A 19,645-nucleotide genomic window follows, 5' to 3' on the forward strand; every position below is an offset into this window, starting at 1 on the left:
TATCCATCTGTCCCAAGGGTATTTCTGCTGAGAAAAAAAAAAAAAAGTCACTGGTAAGCTTCCGTGCTACAATATTTAGAGCATCACAAATCATGGTCATATCATGAAACACATTTGAACATTTCCTTATGCCCCTTGTTTGAAAGAGGCTGCTTGGAAATGCATCTGCACTTTAATCCTTGGGAACATACATCAGAAAACCAGGAATATGAGCTATGAAAATTCTTAGTGGAAAGTAAAAGAGATGTTTTATATGTATAAACAGAAGCTGTTGCAAAAGGAAAAGGAAAGGTGGAATTCCTTCAGAATTATTTGTGATTAACATAAGTTAAAGAACTGACAGCCAAAATACCATTCAGATTTGCCTTCCTTTTCCTTTAACTTAGGCATATTGTAATTGTTTCAGCTTGAGTGCCCTCCTTCCTCACTCTGTGACAGCTGGGAGGAACACTATCAAGTACAAGAATTATTTTTTTTGCGTGATGGTGGCATGTAGGGAAGATGATTAGGAATTAGGCTCCCACTGAGACAAGCAAGCAGGAAGGCCCAAAGAAAGACTCATTTGTTTCTTATTTCATTTTTTATCTTTATAAAAAAATCAAATAAGGAAAATTTTGACCTAAGAAGTTTGCTTCAAGTTTTATTTTTCAAATAGCTCTTTAAATCAAATTTTAGGTTGCAAAAGTCCTACAGCCATGATGTTATGATAAGAACTCTTTACATAAAACTGAAAAAGTAAGTTGTATAGCCAACAGAAATTATATGCATCTGTATTAAAAAGGATAGTTAAGAATAAATTTAAATGAACATGGAGAGAGAAGATTGAGCATGAAAGAAGGAGTGTTTAGAGGCTTCCCCAAAGTTATATTTCTTAGATTCCACTTATGCTAATCTCTGTTAAGATAAGCTAGGCAAACACTGCTTTCAAGTCAACAGTGAAGAGTATTGACTTTCCCTATTGATAGGGATCCATGAAACTTTGATAATTTTAATGTGATGATCGGAAACAAACCTAGCAAACTAGCATATCAGTTGTACCCACTCAGTCACAGTTTAACATGACCACCAACACATAATTTTTGCTAGGTTGTCTGAAACTAAATTTTCTTTAATACAAAACATTTTCAAAATCTGGAGCTCTTAGGTGGTTATATTAATAGTAAGAATTCCTTAGCAACAATTTAATAGCAATCTAAGTCTAATTAGTAAAAAATTAGTTGTAAAGTCTGTTGGTCAGTAGGGCTGCAAACTCATATGTCAGATGCATGCCCAAATCTCAGGCAAGAAGGGAAATACTTTACTGTGTTGGTAAGCCTCCTCTGTTGTATCTGACAGCTCCCAACTCTCCCACCATTCGAGAAGAGCTCTGTACAGCTTCTTATGATACTATTACTGTCCACTGGACATCGGATGATGAATTCAGCGTGGTCTCTTATGAGCTGCAGTACACCATCTTCACTGGACAAGCTAATGTTGTTAGTAAGTAAAAATCTTCTCATTTCTAGTTCTGTTTCCTTATGGTTTCACTGCAAATTAAGTTCTTTCACATGTAAAGGTACTCATATGTCAGGAACAAAAGAAAAACATATTTTCTAGGAAGATTTAAAGCCAATATTTTAAATCCAAAGCAATAGCCAGCACATGTTCCCAGTGGCACATGTATTAGTCCATATTTACAGGAATCGTCTCTTGCATCGTAGAGCCCTTGTTGCAGATGTAGCCTCAGGGATGAAGACTTCAGTTCCATTGTCCAGGATAGTCAGACACTTGGGACCCTTTGTTGAACTAGCTGTTAACTAGTACTGCAGCCTCCTTGTTATTTATGACATGCCCCTTGACAACTGGGCCTTTGTCAAAAATATACATTAAGTATTCTCTCTGATTTTTACTGTCTGCAAGGACACAGAAGAGAGGTCTCACTTTGTATACTGCAGACTAGGGCAGCAGACATCAGTGGAACAATGATCAGTATGGTAACATTGTTTGATTTGCAATGAGATTAGCTACCATTGTTTCATATTTTCTATTATCACACATTTTTATTAAATACACACACTGTTTTGACTGTGAATTTCCTGAATGAACAAATTTACATATTATTCCTTGGATTGTTTTGTTGTTACATAGCTAGTTTTCTGACAAAATGCTCCAAAATTGCCTAATCTTTGGCTAGGCAGTCAGCACTTCTGGGTTCAGTGGATAGTGCTATCATTGACTTAGTATGCTTTTGGATAAGTCATTTAACTTCATCCTGATCCCTATATGTTTAATAGGAATGCTACTATCTGACGTATAGTGGCTTTATGAAACTGCAGGAGACTGAAATGAACCAAATCAGTCAAAAGACGGGGTTTGTTCAGCCAATACAGATTTAAACTGTGAAAGTCATGGTCACAAAGGGTTGTTGATTAAAAGTTTAAGTTGAAGAGTTGACTGGAGAGATACGCTAGAAAAATCCAATGAAAACAATGAAGTGCAGAGACTTCCTCTTGGCTCAGGAAGTCCCAGAGCTGTATGGTATTGGAGCCTGGAAGAGCACAGTGAGAAATGATCACTGTGTGCTTTCCCTGTCAGTTAACATCTTCCTGGGCACTTGCTTTTGTCCACCATCAAAAACCCTAGCCACACGCTGAACTAGATAGGCTTAGCTCTAGATAGGCTTCCACCCCAATGTGGAAGTGATTTTGTTCTTATAAAATTTGTTTTGAGATTTTTTTAATGAAAGTCAGTGCTATAGACATGTTTACATACTTTATATCAGTGGAAAAATTGTATGGTCTCTGCCAAGTCTCAGGACTAAGACAAACTTGTGCTGACTCCACTGCTGCTGTGAGCACCTAATTTTCTCCATCACTAAAGTAGAGTTAGTTTTCCAAGCCATCTGAAAGGATATCTGAGGATTCATGTGCAAGTATTTTAGCACCATTTCGACGTAGCATATTATGAATGTATTCAGGATTGACCAAAAAATAAATTGGACCTTTGAAAATTTAATTAATGTTTTGTTGAAACCTCCATTTAGTATCTCACTAGATAGCCTAATTTTGGGCAACACGTGATAAAATTCTAGAATACTGGGAAAAAAAAAAAACAAAAACACAAACAACTAAATTCAATACATGCTTCTACATCTGAGCAAGTTAGCTACCAAAAGTTTAATAGTAATTTGGAACAAATTGGAGCCAGGTATATAAGGAAAGGAAAGTTTCCCTGGTTTCCACTATTAAGCAGACAGGACTCAATAACTTAATGCAGTGTATTGCTCATTTTCTGATCCATTTTTGTCTATGACATTATGCTAGAAGGCTTTATAAAAGTCAGTTATTGCTACTACATATGAATATGGCAATAGTAAAGTTTGCCATTTCCACACTTTTATGATATGGGATTTTACTTTTTGCTTACTGGTGAATAAATAACAAGGCATTTCATTTTGAGTCTGTATTGTAGTTTTCCCATGTGGAGGTGAAAGCTTTGATCTGCAAAACAATGAATTAGTTTTCTTTCAGAGATGCAATATGATAATTTGGGATATGGCATGAAGTACTCAGTGTGCAATCTGAACTTTCATTCTATCACTTTGCAAAAAATGGTGCCATTAAAAGTTTGAAGAGAAAAGAAATGAACACTGTAAGAAACTTTGTTTATAAAATCTTCTTAAGATCTGAAATGGAAGAAGAAAGAAATGGAAAAATTGGCCCAAATATTTATTTGTTTGTCTGTTTGTTTAACTGCAGCTAGATCTTAATTAAATATCCTGGCTATTACTTTCAATTTCATTGAAAGTTATAATTTAATCCAAATCAAATACAAACTTATGAAAGTGAAGTATAAATGGAAGGTTTTTCTAAATGTTGTCAGGCTTTCTTTATCTCATTATTTGATGAGGAGTTTTATACCTCCAATGGAAGAGTTTTACCCTTCCAAATCTAATAGAGCTGCTACAGGTCTACCGAAATTTCTGATACATAGGACTCTCCCAGTTCATTCCAGCTTCCACTGGTAGTGGAGCTTTGCCCACTGACATCATGATTTTACTCATGACTGGATATTTCTTCACTTTGTTGGATTATATCCTCTGTCCGGTATGAGGGTCCTTACTTTTATAGATGATTTTCCAAGATCATCCCTAGAATATTGGAGTGTACTATAATAGTATGGAATAACACAGAGAGCTCTTTTCACTGTAAGTGGAATTAGACTTTGTACTGCAGCCTTGATGTTTTGATGAACTGAAGCTGTGTTGTTGTTTTTTTTGTTGTTGTTGTTTGTTTGTTTTAATCCTATTTTAATGGAATAGAATTTAGATTAGCACAAATTTATTTCTATTTATGTCATTTACATGCTGTTGCATATATATTTTTTCAATTGCTCTGTCATATCCCCAAAAGTTTCCATTGCTACTGTGTGTTACCTGTAGCAGGTAAAGTAAATAGGTTCATAGATCATCTTCAGGTCTGTGTTACTGTAGCTATGGATTAGTTGGGAGGAAGTAGCTAAAAAACCAACAAGCTTTTTTCCCTTGAGGCAATAGGAATCACTTTGCATACAAACCCACCTACCATGCTAATGGAGGTTGTTATTTTGGAATCTGTTTCTTAAAACCACGTAGTCAGACTGACTGAACTTTCCACTCCAGAACATTTCCTCCTCCAGAGGCATATATCATTCAGAGATTGCTAAGAATTCAGTAACAAAAACAAACAATGCTAAGTTTTTCTACTGTATTTTCTATCCAAAATAATCAACTATATTCTTTTTTATTAACTGAAATATTGGGAAGTTAACATTTAATGGAAAAGGTCCAACTAGAGTATTTCATTTTGAATCCTATTTCATACAAGAAAGATTATTTCCAAATGTGGCCAAACTGCTTGCTATTAAATGCTTGGCAACACTGTTCTGTGTGTAAGAGCAATACAGTACTTTAAATTAAACAGACTTTTACTAAAGAAGTTGTTCCCAGAGCTATACCATTCATGCATTTGCATTTCTGAGAGGCAGCTAATCATCTGCAATCTGAATGTTGTAAAGGCTTTCAAATTTGTCACTAGCTACCTAGCAATATAATTTCATTATCTCATTCCAATAAATGTTGAAGTATTTTTTGTTTGATTTTTTTTTTCATGGAATTTCTTTAGTGTGCTTCAGGAAGGTTAAAATTTAAACACACAGCTTTTTACGAGCTGCAACACAAGATGTCTTCATGGAAAACACACGAGACTCTCTTCAAGACACAAAGGAGTAAACAATTCTCTTTCCATTAAATGGAATTTATGTTTGTTACATTGGCAAAATAGTAAAATTAACTGTGTTAAGGATAGAGTGTATTGTCAGAACTTTACCTGTGTTTTGTGATTACTTTTCCTATGAGATAGGATAAAATTTTGTAGACATAATTGTCCTAAGACAATTAGGACCTCATGCTTCCCTGAAAAACTGTGGGTTGATGATCACCAATGAGTTTTTGAATAGTCTATCTTTTGTTTCTTTCTAGAAGCTTTAATTAATTAGAAAACAGATTCCTTATAATTTTCAGAATGATACTGAGGTTTTCAGCAAATATCTTTTAATGACACAAAAGCAAGTTTAGGATAAAATGAAGAAAACTGCCTATTAAAAAGTATTAAAAGAGTGTTTGTTGTTTAAGAAAAAAAAAAAAAAAAGCTATGTGTTTTGCAGAAGTCCTGCGTATATTTTTTTCATTCACATGGGAATGCAAGGGGGTGTAGAAAGTTATCTGTTGCCTTCACCTACTGTATTTATTCTAACAATTTGAATTGGTAATTATTTAAATAAAGCATTTAAAAATAATTAAAATACTCAAGAGGTTAAATAACCTTCCTATGACTTTTGTGCTCCTGCTTTTCAAGAAGATATATTTTATTAAAATCTAGCAGTGTAAATTTTAGGAGGATTTACACCTTGGGTTTTTCCCATCTGTTCTTTCAAGTGCATCAACAGCCAACACCAGGGAAACAGCTTTACAAATTATTACCTCCAGATTCTGAGAAACTTGTTTTGAAAACTCACACATCCTGTATGGACATCACTGTGCTCACTGCACCATTCCAGGATGTAATTTAAATTCCCTACATTTTTGTAGGCTACACTTTAAAAATACATTGTTTTACCACCTGCATAACCCTGTAAAAAGCCCAGAGTTTTTGAAACAAGAAACCTGAATGTAGCCTGGATTAGGAGTGGCTACAATACCAGACCTTTAGTTTTTGCTGCTGCAGCAGTGAGAAGATATGTACTTTTCCACTTTAACCTGCTGCCACTGGCAGGGAGCTGAGAGGGCAAGTTACCCCCAGATGCCCACATTACCAGGCTGCTTGCTCATTTCCCTGATCATTCTTAGTTATCTTCTTTTGTATTCTGAGAAGAAAGGTTGTTCTGCTAGGGTAGAACTAGAGACAAAATGTTTTGATATAGTGACAAAATATTCTTTCATACCTAAAAGCTTACCTTGGCTCTTACTAGTTACTGTTCTTCATTCTGAAAGATTTTGCACTTGGAATATCAATATCATCAAAATTTCATTACCAAAATTTTGAATCAAATTTCAGTTTGAACCTTGTCATCAAGATCACAGTCAGGAAGCACATGGACACATTAGTGTGGAGGCATGTGCAGAGCTTGCTGAACAACAAGGTTTATCGAGCAAAGTAACCAAGTTAGTCACAGCATCCAGCATTTATTGAACACCAGTAGTCTGGGATGCTTAAGACAGGAAGGACAAAGGAGAGAAACCCAATGTATCTTGTATCATCAAAGAAGATAGAGCCTTCTGCTAGAAGATGAATTAGGTGAAGCAGACACTTCCCATCTCTCTCTTCTGACTGTGTAGAGAGTTTAGTTTAGGTAAGGTCCTAACTCAGGAGCTCCTCTTTGTTCAGTGCTAGGATTGGGTGAATGCCTGTGAGCATTTTGCCAGTAGCCCCCAGCAGCAAGTGTTTTAGCAACACCTAAAAAGATAGAGGTTGTGCCTGTACACAGGAATCCAAATTAACTATTAACTAGATCTTTTAATAATAACAATAATTTACTCTGTGCAAGTATCTACAGAGTACTGAGTATTGGGTATGTGTGAGTCCACATGGGAGGACAGGAGAGAGTGGCAAAGAGACTCATAGCAACACATCTGTACTTTTACAGTCCTTCATATACCTATATAAACTCAAGTTTTGTACTTTGTTAAGGACTGACTAGCCTCTGGAGGGTAACAGCAAAAGTGTAAGATTGAAAAATGTGCCCTTTAGAGAGTTTCACTGATTGATACAACTCTATTTGCTAGATGATTTAGCAGAAACCTGGGCACTTTGTCTGCATGAGGGTTTTTTTTTTATATGTGGTCTATGTATACCATAGACCACAGCTTTCAAAGTGTGTGGACATGGAAGAAGCAGGCACTTCCAGAATTACTGCCTGGATTCATCCCATTTAGAGACTTACAGATGTTATTTGATAACCGATCAGAGGCAGCTGAGTAAGGGATTCCTTAGTCATCCTGGACTCCTTCTGAATCCAGTGCTTTATTTTGCTTTATTTTAGCTTAACATTTATTGTGCAATAGCACCATTGAGCCAGGTAAAAGTTCTTGATGTAAAATCAATGCGGTAGTTCAGCTACAGAAAGAGTGTACCTGTAATACTTGTGCTGAATTTTTACTGGGAAAAGTAGTCTTTGAAATATTTTATGCCAGGATGCTGCTACTTTTATTTCCTTTCTTCCTATTCCCTACCTCTCAAGGATGCTATGTAATATGAGAGAAATCTGAGACAAACACTGCATAATTTTTAGATTGAAGTTTGAATTTTAAATTCTATTCCTAATGCTCTTTTGTTATGAAAAGTATATCCTAAATTAAGAAGGAGACTTCTGGTATGGCTAAGAATTCTCTATGAGTCTATAAATCTGTTTCACAGGTCATTTTCTTTAAAGTTTTGTGCCTAGAAACCTTTTATTTTTTTTCTTTAAGTAAGGGTTTTATATTGGTTAATATTTGTGCTAAAAGTACTACGGGCTTCTAAAAGATTCTCTCCACTAGTACTTACTGGTTTTCTGGTAAAACATGAGTTAGAAGCTGAAAGCTAGCTTAATAGCACATTAGCATTGGTAACTTTTTCTATGCCCAGTCAAGGAAAAAATCACAGAGTCACAGAATGTTAGGGATTGGAAGAGACCTTGAAAGATCATCTAGTCCAATCAAGAAGTCTGTAAGATCAAGAAGTCTGTAAGTTTCCATCCAGTCAAGAATTTTTCATTTAGGTTTTCCAGCCTTCCTAATACGCATGCACGCTTATACTTTCATCTGTGTTTATCTTTTTCTAGCTGTATAACTATAAAAAGTTGTGAACATATATCTATATATATATTGCAAATGTAAGCTTTCTTATTTATATAAACACTTATAACAAAAGAGTTATCAGACTGAGGATCCATTAGACTGGGAGCTGTTACAAATGTACAGTGGGTACTATGGGTGATTCACTGATATTGCAGTTATTTCACAGTAAGAAAGATTTATGCAATTAAATAAGTTCGTTTTAATGGATTATGCTCATATTTTGCAGATTATATTGCTTCTACCCTATTTTACTTATTTCCTACATGTTATACTTCTGTGGTAGTCATCAAATGTACCCCAAAATAGTTTGTAACTAGAAAATTAGGTAGCTCTTCCCTAGATGACATCTAACCATGAGGGCATAAATCAAAAAGTTACATCTATTAAACTTACTGTTTAATTTACATCCTGGCAAATTTTGGAATACAGAAGCTGGAGCTTGCTCTGGAGCCCACCCTTCACCCTGTTTGGCCTCCCACAATTTGCTTCAGGTCCTGAGGTAAACATACCCAATGACTGTCAGCAAAGGTGGCTCCATAAGACTCTGAGCATTACTGCTTATGTTAGTTTTTTGAGGCTTACACTGAGTTCATTAATCTAAAAAGTAGATTGATGGGATCTCCATAATCCTCTGGCCCTTAAGCAATAAAGAATTCGTTGTGTTGGGATATGAAAATTCCCAGATTGCTCATGCATTCACTGAGTCATTTCTTACACGTCCAATTTTTATGGTTGACTTCATATAGCAAGAAGTTAAAAGGTACCCTGGCTGAGGGCTGGTGAAATGAGTTAGTGCAATTAAGTGGAGACTTAGTGAATGTAACAGCACTTTAAAAGGTATAGAAGCCCATTTCTTATCGGTGGTTGGGTGCTCAGGAGTACTCTAAATGTTCCAGAGTTACAAAGTGTTTAGTATGTTATGACTAATGTGCTTGGTTTGAAATTGCAGGTTTATGTAACTCAGCCGACAGCTGGATGATTGTTCCCAATATCAAACAAAACCACTACACCGTGCATGGGTTGCAGAGTGGCACTAAGTATATCTTCATTGTTAAGGCCATTAATCAGGCTGGCAGCAGAAGCAGTGAGCCCGGCAAGCTCAAGACAAACAGTGAGTAACGTGAAATCCAGCACACACACACACACTCTTCTCCTTTCTTGCCTTCCTTTTTAGGTTTGGTTTTTGAAAGACACAAGACTGCAGAGCAGATTAACCTGTTTAAAGTGCTTCCCACAGTGAAAGTCACATATTTAACTCAATTTAAGATTACCGGAGTCTTCAGTAGTGCAGAAATTACTTTTTATCATAAGAAGCATCTGTACTTTGGTCACTGGAAATATCATTTAGGAACCAAGCCATCACATGTGAAATGCTTGAAAATGGTCTTTTGTGGTTTTGTTTAATGTCCTCTTTTCCTCTTTTTCCTATTCTTTTTTCCCTACAAAGTAAAAACATTTTATGTTTGCAACAAAACATTTTATTTTTGTATTGTGTTCATAAGATGCTAGTTTAATTTTGTTCTCCAAGATGATCTCTTTCTTAGGACACTGGAAAACTTCCTTAGCTCCATCCCTCTCAGTTTTTATGGAGTTCAACAAGGTAGTAGATTAGTCAGAGATCCCACTTCAAAAAATAAAATAAACAATGGTTACACAAATTATTAGCAGATGTAGTATAGCGATTTTAAGATGGGTTTTCAGCCTTTTTCTTGTGTCCCAGCCAATCCCTCAGTCCTGTAGTCATCATGAACAACTTTGAGCTCTGGAAAGGGAACACTGGGATTTGTGCACTCTCTGAAACCTGCTTATTGAGGGGGAGGGTGTTCAAAGAGGGGTGATATTGAGTGTTGCAAGAAAGGGGCCACAGGGAATGGCACATACCAGCTCGGGGGCTTCTTCTGGCTTGCACTCCTGTGTAAAAGCTACTCATATAAACCATACATCTGCTACCAAGAATCTGATAACCTACAAGGAAATGCAGTACCAGAAGACCCACTTGGAAATGGCAACCCTTCATCCTGTTGTCTTTTTGTGACCCAGTGTGGTGCAAAAGCAACCTCTCAGGTGACTGAGAAATGATGTAAGCAGATATGACTCTGTACAGAGAAAGATATCCTTCAGTTACTGCTTCAACAACACAAAGGCTAAAGGCTACTAACCAGTTAAAGAGGCAGGCTGCAGATATATTACTGCTACTCAGCAGTAAGAAAAAATAGTCAAAAAACATCCCCAAATAGTTTCCAATGTGTTTATGTTATGCTTCATCTTAATATACAACTAAATACACATTATAAAAGTAGATTATAACTCTAACACTGAAAGTACTCCTTGTCTTAATACCGACCCATCTCTAATAATGTTAACTGAGAATGAGCATTGCATCTGTCATCTTCCATTTTAAATTTCTGCTTTTCAGGTTTCCTAGAGATCTGAACCAATGACTGTCCTTGCTCAGATGAATTTAATTTCTTCTTACCCCCACACTAACGCTTTCAGTTTTACTGCATGAGAAGTACTTAACTGTTCCTTCATAAACTCTGAGCAATTTACGTCTTATCTGAAGTACACTTGTCAGTGCCAGAGGGTCACAGACCTCATGGGAGTGCTCATTTCTATTTTCTATGCATGCGATCAAATCTTCCACTTGCATTTTTTTTCCTTGACATGAAAGACATTAAGAAGGGAAAAGGGATTTGCTGGATCACACATAGAGTCATAGTTTCCTAGTTGTCTCCTGGTGGAGGTAAATGATCATTCTGCTTTTTGACGCGAGAAGAAAGCTTGTCAGAATTGTGCCAGACTTTAGATATCTACAGGGTTCAGTTTACCAAAAAGCTTCCTGTTATTGTCTACAAACCTTGTGCTACAGCTGAAGATACTTGCCAAGAGCAACAGCCTCAGTAATGTTTTTACACCATATTATTTGGTCCAAGTTATAGTTCACTTCCTTCTTTTTAATGCACAATATCCAGCACCATAGAACCTCATGGGCGTCCTTCCAAAAAGGTCCTGAATTGTTGACTGTGCTTGGCATAAATAAAGCTGTGAGCAAACGAACAGACAAGGCTAGTGCTTTTTCTTATTTTCAAACTCACTTTGTGGGATTTGGAATCATACTTTTTTGTAGCTATGATGAAGATGTTATTATGGAGCTTTATCCCGAGTGAATTAATAGAATGTAACATTCTAAATCTAATATGCTGTGAAAAAAAGCAACCCTCAGACCTTTATTAGCATGTACGTTGGTTTCAATTACATGCAAGAATTAGAGTGTTCAGGTTACCTCTAGGTCAGGGATAATGGGCATGAAGATTACGCAGGGCTCTTTTCAGGGATTATCAACACAGGGAAGTTAGTGCACAATGAGACTGACAGTAAACTGACAACGCAAGCCAGCTAGCACAGGGAGCAGAATCGCTTAGTCTATCTTGAGAACACTTCAGAGAAGGAGATTAATACGATTATGTAATCTTGTATGCTTCTTTATTATGCTTTCTATTCACTCTTCTTTTTAAAATTAAAGACAAACTGTTCTTCTGCTATCTTTGTCTCTGCTTGTATAGGTCAGCCATTTAAACTGGACCCCAAATCTGCTCACAGAAAATTGAAAGTGTCTCATGATAACTTGACAGTGGAACGTGATGAAACCTCCTCCAAAAAGAGTCATACACCAGAGCGATTCACGAGCCAAGGGAGCTATGGAGTAGCTGGCAATGTGTTCATTGACAGCGGACGGCATTACTGGGAAGTGGTTATAAGTGGGAGTACATGGTACGTATATAAGAATATACATGAGAATAATCATTGGTTCATATCAAAGGTCCATGCAGGTCCCAGCACAGTTCCTCTGACAGAGACTGGTAACAGATGGATGGGGAATGGCATAAGCAGACCTAGTATATACTTTTACACAGTTTGTCAGACTATTTTCCCAATTTCCAGCACTTTCAGATTCTGGAACTTATTCTGCCAGGCAGAGCATCTTTATATTTAGAAACCCATACAGGGCTTTTCCTCCATGATTGAGGTTGATTGTTTTTTGACTCTACAGAAAACACATTTCAAGATTTTAGTGAGTTGGAAAGCTAAGAAGGTTTCATCTTGTTTCTATAGCAGAGCAAACATTTGAAGAAGTGTGATCATTTCTTTACTAGATATGAAAGATCTTGCTGTCCTTCTTTTGGAAAATATAGCAAAACAGAAAAAATACAGAATATGAGGACAAATTGATGACCCAGATTCACAGGGGTGGAAGTCAGATACAGCTTTGGGGAACGAGTGGGGAGCAGCAGTGCCAGGTCTATGCCCCAGGATATGAAGCCTGGGGCAGGAAATGGAGGAGCACACGATTCTATTCCTGAATGATCCTCTCAGCCATAAAGGGCCGGGTTTCAGGGTCCCTTTGGTCAGTAGAACAGATGTTATCCTTTAAGATTCAAAGGCGGCAATCATGACAGAAGTTAATGAAGGAGAAATTCAGTAAGCTCTTCAGGTATGCCCACTGTCTCAAACAAGAAAAATGTTGTTTGCCAACTTCAAGGAATGAAAATAGAGTAACTTATGGCACGTTAATCTTTGTTGGTTGAAAACCCTACAAATACTGCAGTGTTTCTAGAACGTGAGGAACTTCTACATTTCTTTAATATATGAGAAAACAGGTATTTGCCCTGCGTGTCCATTAATGAGAACATTTTCATAATCCTTCTACCCTGGACATTTTGCCATAAATTACAGTTTGCAGAGCAAACGTCTTCACCTGTAAATGCTTCACTTGGCGCAATACCCAGTCTAAAAAATGCTCATTTGAATCTAGAAACCACACCAACATCTGGCAAAACATATTTGGGAATGGCAAAAATGTTGTTTTTTTTTTTTTAATGTGTCCTTTCATGTCTACTCTTGCATTTGTCCTTCTGGGCCATATATTAAAGGAGAAATGAGAGATCAGATTAGATGACAGATAGCAATGTATTTTAAAATCAATGAATTCTTCTGTATTCATCTGTTTAGAAGTGGAAATGTGAGGCCCAGTGATTTAAACCCTAATTTGCTGAGTACTTAATAATTTTCCTGTAGAATACCAGAGGCATGTGCTCCAAAAAATGACCATAGCAGCCAAACTACAAACAAAGGGAGGGACAATTAAGTTTCCCTGACATCTCAGAAGTGAGAGAGAGATGGGAAAAACATTAATTAAAACCGTGCCAATATTATGGTGCAATTTCACTTATTTAGAACTTAATTAGTACAACCAAGAGACTGGGGAGTTCCAGTGAGTCCTCTGGCTGACACACCAGCCTATGAGCAGGGCAGGAGGCACTTGCTTTCCTGAGTTGTTTTTGTTTTGCAGGTATGCCATTGGTATTTCATACAAGTCAGCCCCAAAGCACGAGTGGATCGGGAAGAACTCTGCCTCCTGGGTGCTGTGCCGCTGTAACAACACGTGGGTGGTGCGACACAACAGCAAGGAAATCCCAATAGAGCCTGCGCCTCACCTCCGCCGTGTCGGCATTTTGCTGGACTACGACAACGGTTCCCTTGCCTTTTACGATGCCTTGAACTCCCTGCACCTTTACACCTTTGACATTACGTTTGGGCAGCCCGTGTGCCCCACATTCACTGTGTGGAATAAGTGTTTGACCATTATAACTGGCTTGCCTATCCCTGACCACTTAGACTCCTCTGAGCAGCTGGCATGACTGCTAAAAGATAAAAGGTAGGAGGACGTGTTTCCTGAGGGCATCTGCCTGCAGGAGCTTGCCAGAGCTGGCAGACTGCGTGGCATCCCAGTTGTTGCTGTCGAACCTGGACAGAAGTGAAAAGGAGAGAATCTCTCTTTTCTGAGTACTTTGTGCAGGACAAGAAGTGGCTTTAATAATACCTTAGAACTCTTTTTGCAGTTGCTTTTGTTTTGATTTGTATTTAGTATCTTACAGGAAGATTTATAAATTATTTATAAAAAGAAAAAAGGAAAAAAAAAAAAAAGAAAAAGAAAGGAAGTGAGAGAGAGAGAGAGAAAAGGGAAAGCCTGTTTTGGATACCTGGAAAATGACTTATTTGCTTTGCACATTGATGGTCCTATTCATTAAAGTTTCATCAGCCCCTTTACATCATTTTATTTTACAGTGGATAAAAGCAGGAAATTGGAAGGATGAAAACTGCAGTGGACAAGTCAGTATACTGCTGGTTTTATTCATGCCAATATTAATGCTCTCATTACTGATCTTATTGAATGCAAGATCTCTTAATTTCTGCTTTCCACATGGGAATGTGCAGACCAAATAGAATGAAAATAAACAAGCAAGGAAGTGGAGCTAGCCAACACAGCAAAAGAAGAAAGTTTAATTTACTTCTGTTCATGGTGCAGTATGTTCTCTGTTCATAAAACACATGTGGAGTATCTCCTAGAAATGTGAGTGTATAAATCATCTGGTGATTTATTTTATTGATGGCAACATTCCCATCTGCCAGTGTTTCACTTTCATGTTTGGGAAACATTGTAGAATCACTGAGGATGTGAAAGACTGATACCATCTCTGAAAATCAGAACACTGGAGGAGAGCAGCCAATCCAAGGTCTGACTGTAGACTAATTTGATAAAGCACTGCATCATTTAAGGTTTGATTGTAATGGAAGACGTCATGGTTCTGATGGTAGACATGTGAATGCTTATTTCTGATTTTACAAGGTTCAACACAGCAAGCCCAGCCAATAACTCAGAAGTGAGACATGAGCCACCTTACCATTGATTTTAAATTAAATACAAATGTTTCATTGTTGTACACTATGTAGTATCTATAACAAAGCAAGGAAATCCATTTTGCATGTGCTGTATGGAGAAACACTACAGCTGGAATTTGTTCATAATTATCATTGTCTTGGGTTGTTTGGGGAAGACCAGTTCTCTTTGTGAATGAGGAGTAAATAACAAATTTTCAGCAGCAGTAGGAATCTGCACAGGCAGGCCCTGTATTCATCTTGGTGTTGGTGGATGAACTTCAATGAAGTCAATAGAGGTTGTACCTATTTTATCTCAAAGCTGAATCAGGTGCATTTTTTTTCTCCTTCCTTTCTACAGAGTAGAAACCCTTTGTAACTACTACAATACTTACATAAAATGATCATTCTGGAAGATGCTTGAGGCATATGACAACTTTAAAAGAATGGTTTTCTTATGGTGTTTTGTTGTTACTATGCAAGTGGTGAAAATCTGCCTGTGTAGAAAGAGGATAAGTTGAATACCAGCTTTAAAAAAAAGATTTTCTTAGTAATTACCATGCTTTAGGTGTCCTTTGAAATGGATGTCTTAATGCACTTTGTTCACTAATGGGTCCAGAGTAAAATGTTCCCAAGCTCAGCTTCAGATTTTTTTAAGTACTGTTTCTGCAGGTACAAAGCTGCACTACAGTTTGCCTTATGATGATATAGAAAACTTATGAGCAAGGTGATGAATACATACATGCATGCAGGGTTTATTTTTCCCTTTTTTAACAGAAAATAAATGTCTGTCCGTATTCCTTTCATTTCACTTTACATGCCCTGCTAACTGGTGAATTAAATGGAGAAAAGTGTGACAGTACAATGCTGGTACCATGGCTTTCTGATGCAGTAGTATCTCATGGTTCACAGGTAAGATTGGTGCAGAATTGACATAAATACCAGAAAATATGTACATACAGTGTACTGCAGTGTTTATCTTTGTGTCTTTAGTAATAAATAAATGGATATGCTCAAAAACGAAAAAGTAAATTAATCCTCAAACATTGTGTTTTGTATCTGAATACATTGCTACCTCTACTACCTGGTGTACATTGCCCAGATAATCTGGTCTGAGATGTTTGGAAGGTAGCTGAGATGGCATGAAAATGATTATAATGAGCTGACAGGTGATGACTGATAAGAAGTGGTGATAAAAATGTACAGGAGGAAGGGAGTCTTAATGTAGGATTTTTGCCAAGTTTCCATCCAACAGGAGAGGGTATATTACCACAGTACAAGTAGCAAAGCTGTGTGTCTCCTCTTTTGCCAGAAATATTAATTCTAGAAGCTGATTTCAGTAGTGGACAAACTGAAAACGCTGTTCAATGTTTGGCCATACAATGTTAGCAGAGATTGAGCTGGAATTAATCCCATGAATTTGGAAAGATCCCCAGTGATCTCACATATTTTCATTTTAAAAATAAACTGTGAGTTCAAAAACAGATCACTGTTTTGGTGAAAGGAAAAACAAATGGTCTGTAATCTACAGGCCTTGCTGTATCATTTATATTTTAATACAGAATACTTCATTTGGAGCTAAGCCACGTTGCTTCAGTACAGTATTAATTGAGTCAGTACATTATGTGCTTATATGTTTGTGTATATGTATGTATGGGTATACACACACTAGTGTATGTACAAGTATAGTGTAATGTGTGTATATACATACATACATGCACACACAGAATGACAGTAACTAGTCAGGTGCTCCTTTTTTGCTTGTTTCTTGAATTATTTCGTATTCTGTATGGACTATGAGGAAACAAGTTTACTATGAATGGTATTCCTCTGGACAATTTTTAACAAACAAAATCTGTTCACCTTACAATACCTGATTCAATGCCTGATTAATCAATAAAAGCATCCATTCGAAACCATAGCTTCTGTGGTCTGTGGCATTTTGCATGGTCCATAGGAATCTATTGAAATCTGGGGGAATGGTGATCTTTGTGTAAAAGTAAAGCATGTTACTTTAATATAGAGTGCAGTCTTAGATGAAGGTTTTTCCCTGATTTTTCAAAGTTTTGTGACTAGAAATGAGGTAGCATTTTATAATGCCATGTTTAACAAAGCCAGATTTTTGAGGAATAGTCTTCTGAGATGCAAGCAATGAAAGTAATAGATAAAGCCTATATTGGTATAATCATTGTTCCAAGGGTATGTTTCAAAGCCAAGCTGTGATTAAGCAGTTAGACTAAGCCGTAGAACAGCCTCTTCAGAAGACAGTAGAGTCATCTAAACTCTGGTCTGACTTGAGGTAATGGAATGGGAGGGGTCAATTTTTTTTCGTTCTGAGGCCAGATAAAATTTTCCATGTGTTAGGCTTCCATGTGTTAATGCACATCTAACAGGGAAAAATCATTTAGGCTGTATGTTGTAAATTATTTAGTAGATCGTCTTTAGCCCGTTGTAGGTTCCCAATGATGGCGTTCAGAGAGCAGGCAGGGAGCTGAAGTTGTTGCATTTTCTGGACATGAGTTTATTCTTTCTCTGTATTGGTTATCTTATTTCTCACTTTCCCCAGAGGAAAGACTCCCATTGAGCAGTGGGTCCCAAATGTAAGAAGCATGAAATTCTCTCAGATGTGGGTACACTATGAAAAGCTGGAAATGGGCAAATACAGATGAAAATGTATATACATTCTTCATTATATTATCAATGGCAGGTCACTGAATGGGAGTGTGCATCATGTTTTAACCCTGCCTCTTAAGTGGGAACACTGCATTCTCCTCAAGATAGAAAACACAACAGGACACTATTGACAGCTGAAGTGTCAGCTCTTTAACTAGTTAATTGTGAGATGGCCAGCATATATAGCACTATGAAGTACTATTTGCTATAGGAGATTTTTTGATAATTATTTGACATCAGACACAATATAAGTATTTCTTTCTTAATTATTCTGACAAAGCAAATGTCTATTAGTTCCCAGATTCTGCTGGTAGTTACAACAGCACAAATTCTAGGTTTCCCACCTACCAAAACAAAGTGAGAATTGCTAGTGGCTCTATCTGTACCACCAAAACTGAGCTTATTGGCTTTAATTGGAAACTGTCTTCATTTTTGGTTAAGGAGTGAACAAGTGTTGGATCCACAGCAAGAGAAAACTCATACTGTGCCATCACAGTAACTGGTCAGCACATACCTGGCCTGAAGGCCATGGGTGGGGCAGCCTTGGGAAAATAGTGGCTTATTTTATGTCATCCAGCTGTATTTACCATGTAACTAAACACTGGCTCTTTTTTTGAGGTCAGTCTATCTCCTTTCTCAAATGGTAGGTTTCCCTAAAATAGAGCTCCCGAAGATGAAAATCATACTTTTCTGGTATTCCCACATCTGATCAGAATAATTACATGTTTATTCTGTCTACAATTCATACCATTCAGTGTCAAAATGTTTCCTCCTTGTGCATAACTGCCACACCTATGTGTTACACTAAAATCAAGCACAGTCTCTGGCCAGATTTACAGCCTTATGGTTTATTCTATCTCCTTTATCTTATATACTCTTGCAGGAGCATAGAGGCTTGTTTGTATCCCATAGACTGTCTTCTTCTACAGCTCTTATGTCTGTCTCGTTGAAAGAGTGTCATTTCCATATATTAAGTTATGTCTGGTCATCTTTTGAAGGATGAAATGTAAATGTGACCAGGTTGACCAATCAATCTATCTTCTCAATTATAGCTAGACCTTCAGCAATGTCATCTTTATTAAGCTTGTTGAAGCTTTACTGCCAAATTGTGAGTTATGTGGCTTCTATATTTCATTTAATTTATAGTTTTGTTTTTTGTTGTTGTTGTTGTTGTTTGTTTGTTTGTTTGTTTGTTGGTAGATACTCAGGGGCCAGCAAGCTTTTTAAAATTTCAGTCAGCAGAGAGATGTGTGAAAACATGGTGCTTCATGTTTTCAAGCTGCTTTGTGCAATTTTTCATTTTGTGATCTTTAGGACTTTATCTCAAAGATAATTAAAAGCATGCACAGGTTACTTATGTATTGATGCACTGGCAAAATTCTCATAACACCATCTCTAATATCTTTTCACGTGTTGATCTTTCCCACAGTTGAAATGCATGTCCACGTATAGGAATGTAAAGTGCAGTTTTCTCTTGTGTCATTGAGCTATTGCCCATTTAAAATTATGATCTTCAGCACAGTGTTCTGAACTTCAGTCTTAATCTTTGTCTTTTCTACAGGGAGGAAAGCCCTGTTCCCTCCCAATAGCTGATAGTGGGTCTTCCAAGTTATACTGAGCTGTTTGTTTTTATTGTGCTTTCTGAAGTGAAATAAACTCTTTACATTTTAACCTTTGATTTAGCATTTAATTTTCATATGAAGAAAGTAAAAGACTAAAGAGCAGTGGTGTTAACAGTGGTTCAGTGTGAGTGAGACTTGATTTGGGCCATGAGGCATAAGGAATCTGTGTACATTAATCTTGGTATAGATTTGAGAGGTATGGGATTGAATACATTCAGTGTTGAGGAAGCCCCAATTCAGAAGCACAAAAATGTATTGGGAAGGCATGAAGTCTTCTAAT

The 19,645-nt window shown here is 37.0% G+C and overlaps 1 protein-coding gene across 5 annotated transcripts in view; it reads left to right on the plus strand.

Moving 5' to 3' along the window:
• MID1 (midline 1) overlaps positions 1–16,989 on the plus strand; it is a 241,450-nt gene extending 224,461 nt beyond the window's left edge. For all 5 annotated transcript variants that reach the window (XM_040533853.1, XM_040533871.1, XM_040533845.1 and 2 more), the window contains exons 7-10: positions 1,336–1,479; positions 9,303–9,464; positions 11,917–12,124; positions 13,704–16,989. In XM_040533853.1, coding sequence (XP_040389787.1) covers positions 1,336–1,479; positions 9,303–9,464; positions 11,917–12,124; positions 13,704–14,052 — 863 coding nt within the window. In that variant the 3' untranslated portion in view covers positions 14,053–16,989. The remainder of the gene's footprint in view (positions 1–1,335; positions 1,480–9,302; positions 9,465–11,916; positions 12,125–13,703) is intronic.
• Positions 16,990–19,645: the final 2,656 nt, after the last annotated feature.

The sequence above is a fragment of the Cygnus olor genome, chromosome 1, assembly GCF_009769625.2.
Source record: "Cygnus olor isolate bCygOlo1 chromosome 1, bCygOlo1.pri.v2, whole genome shotgun sequence".
Classification (NCBI taxonomy): Eukaryota; Metazoa; Chordata; class Aves; order Anseriformes; family Anatidae; genus Cygnus; species Cygnus olor.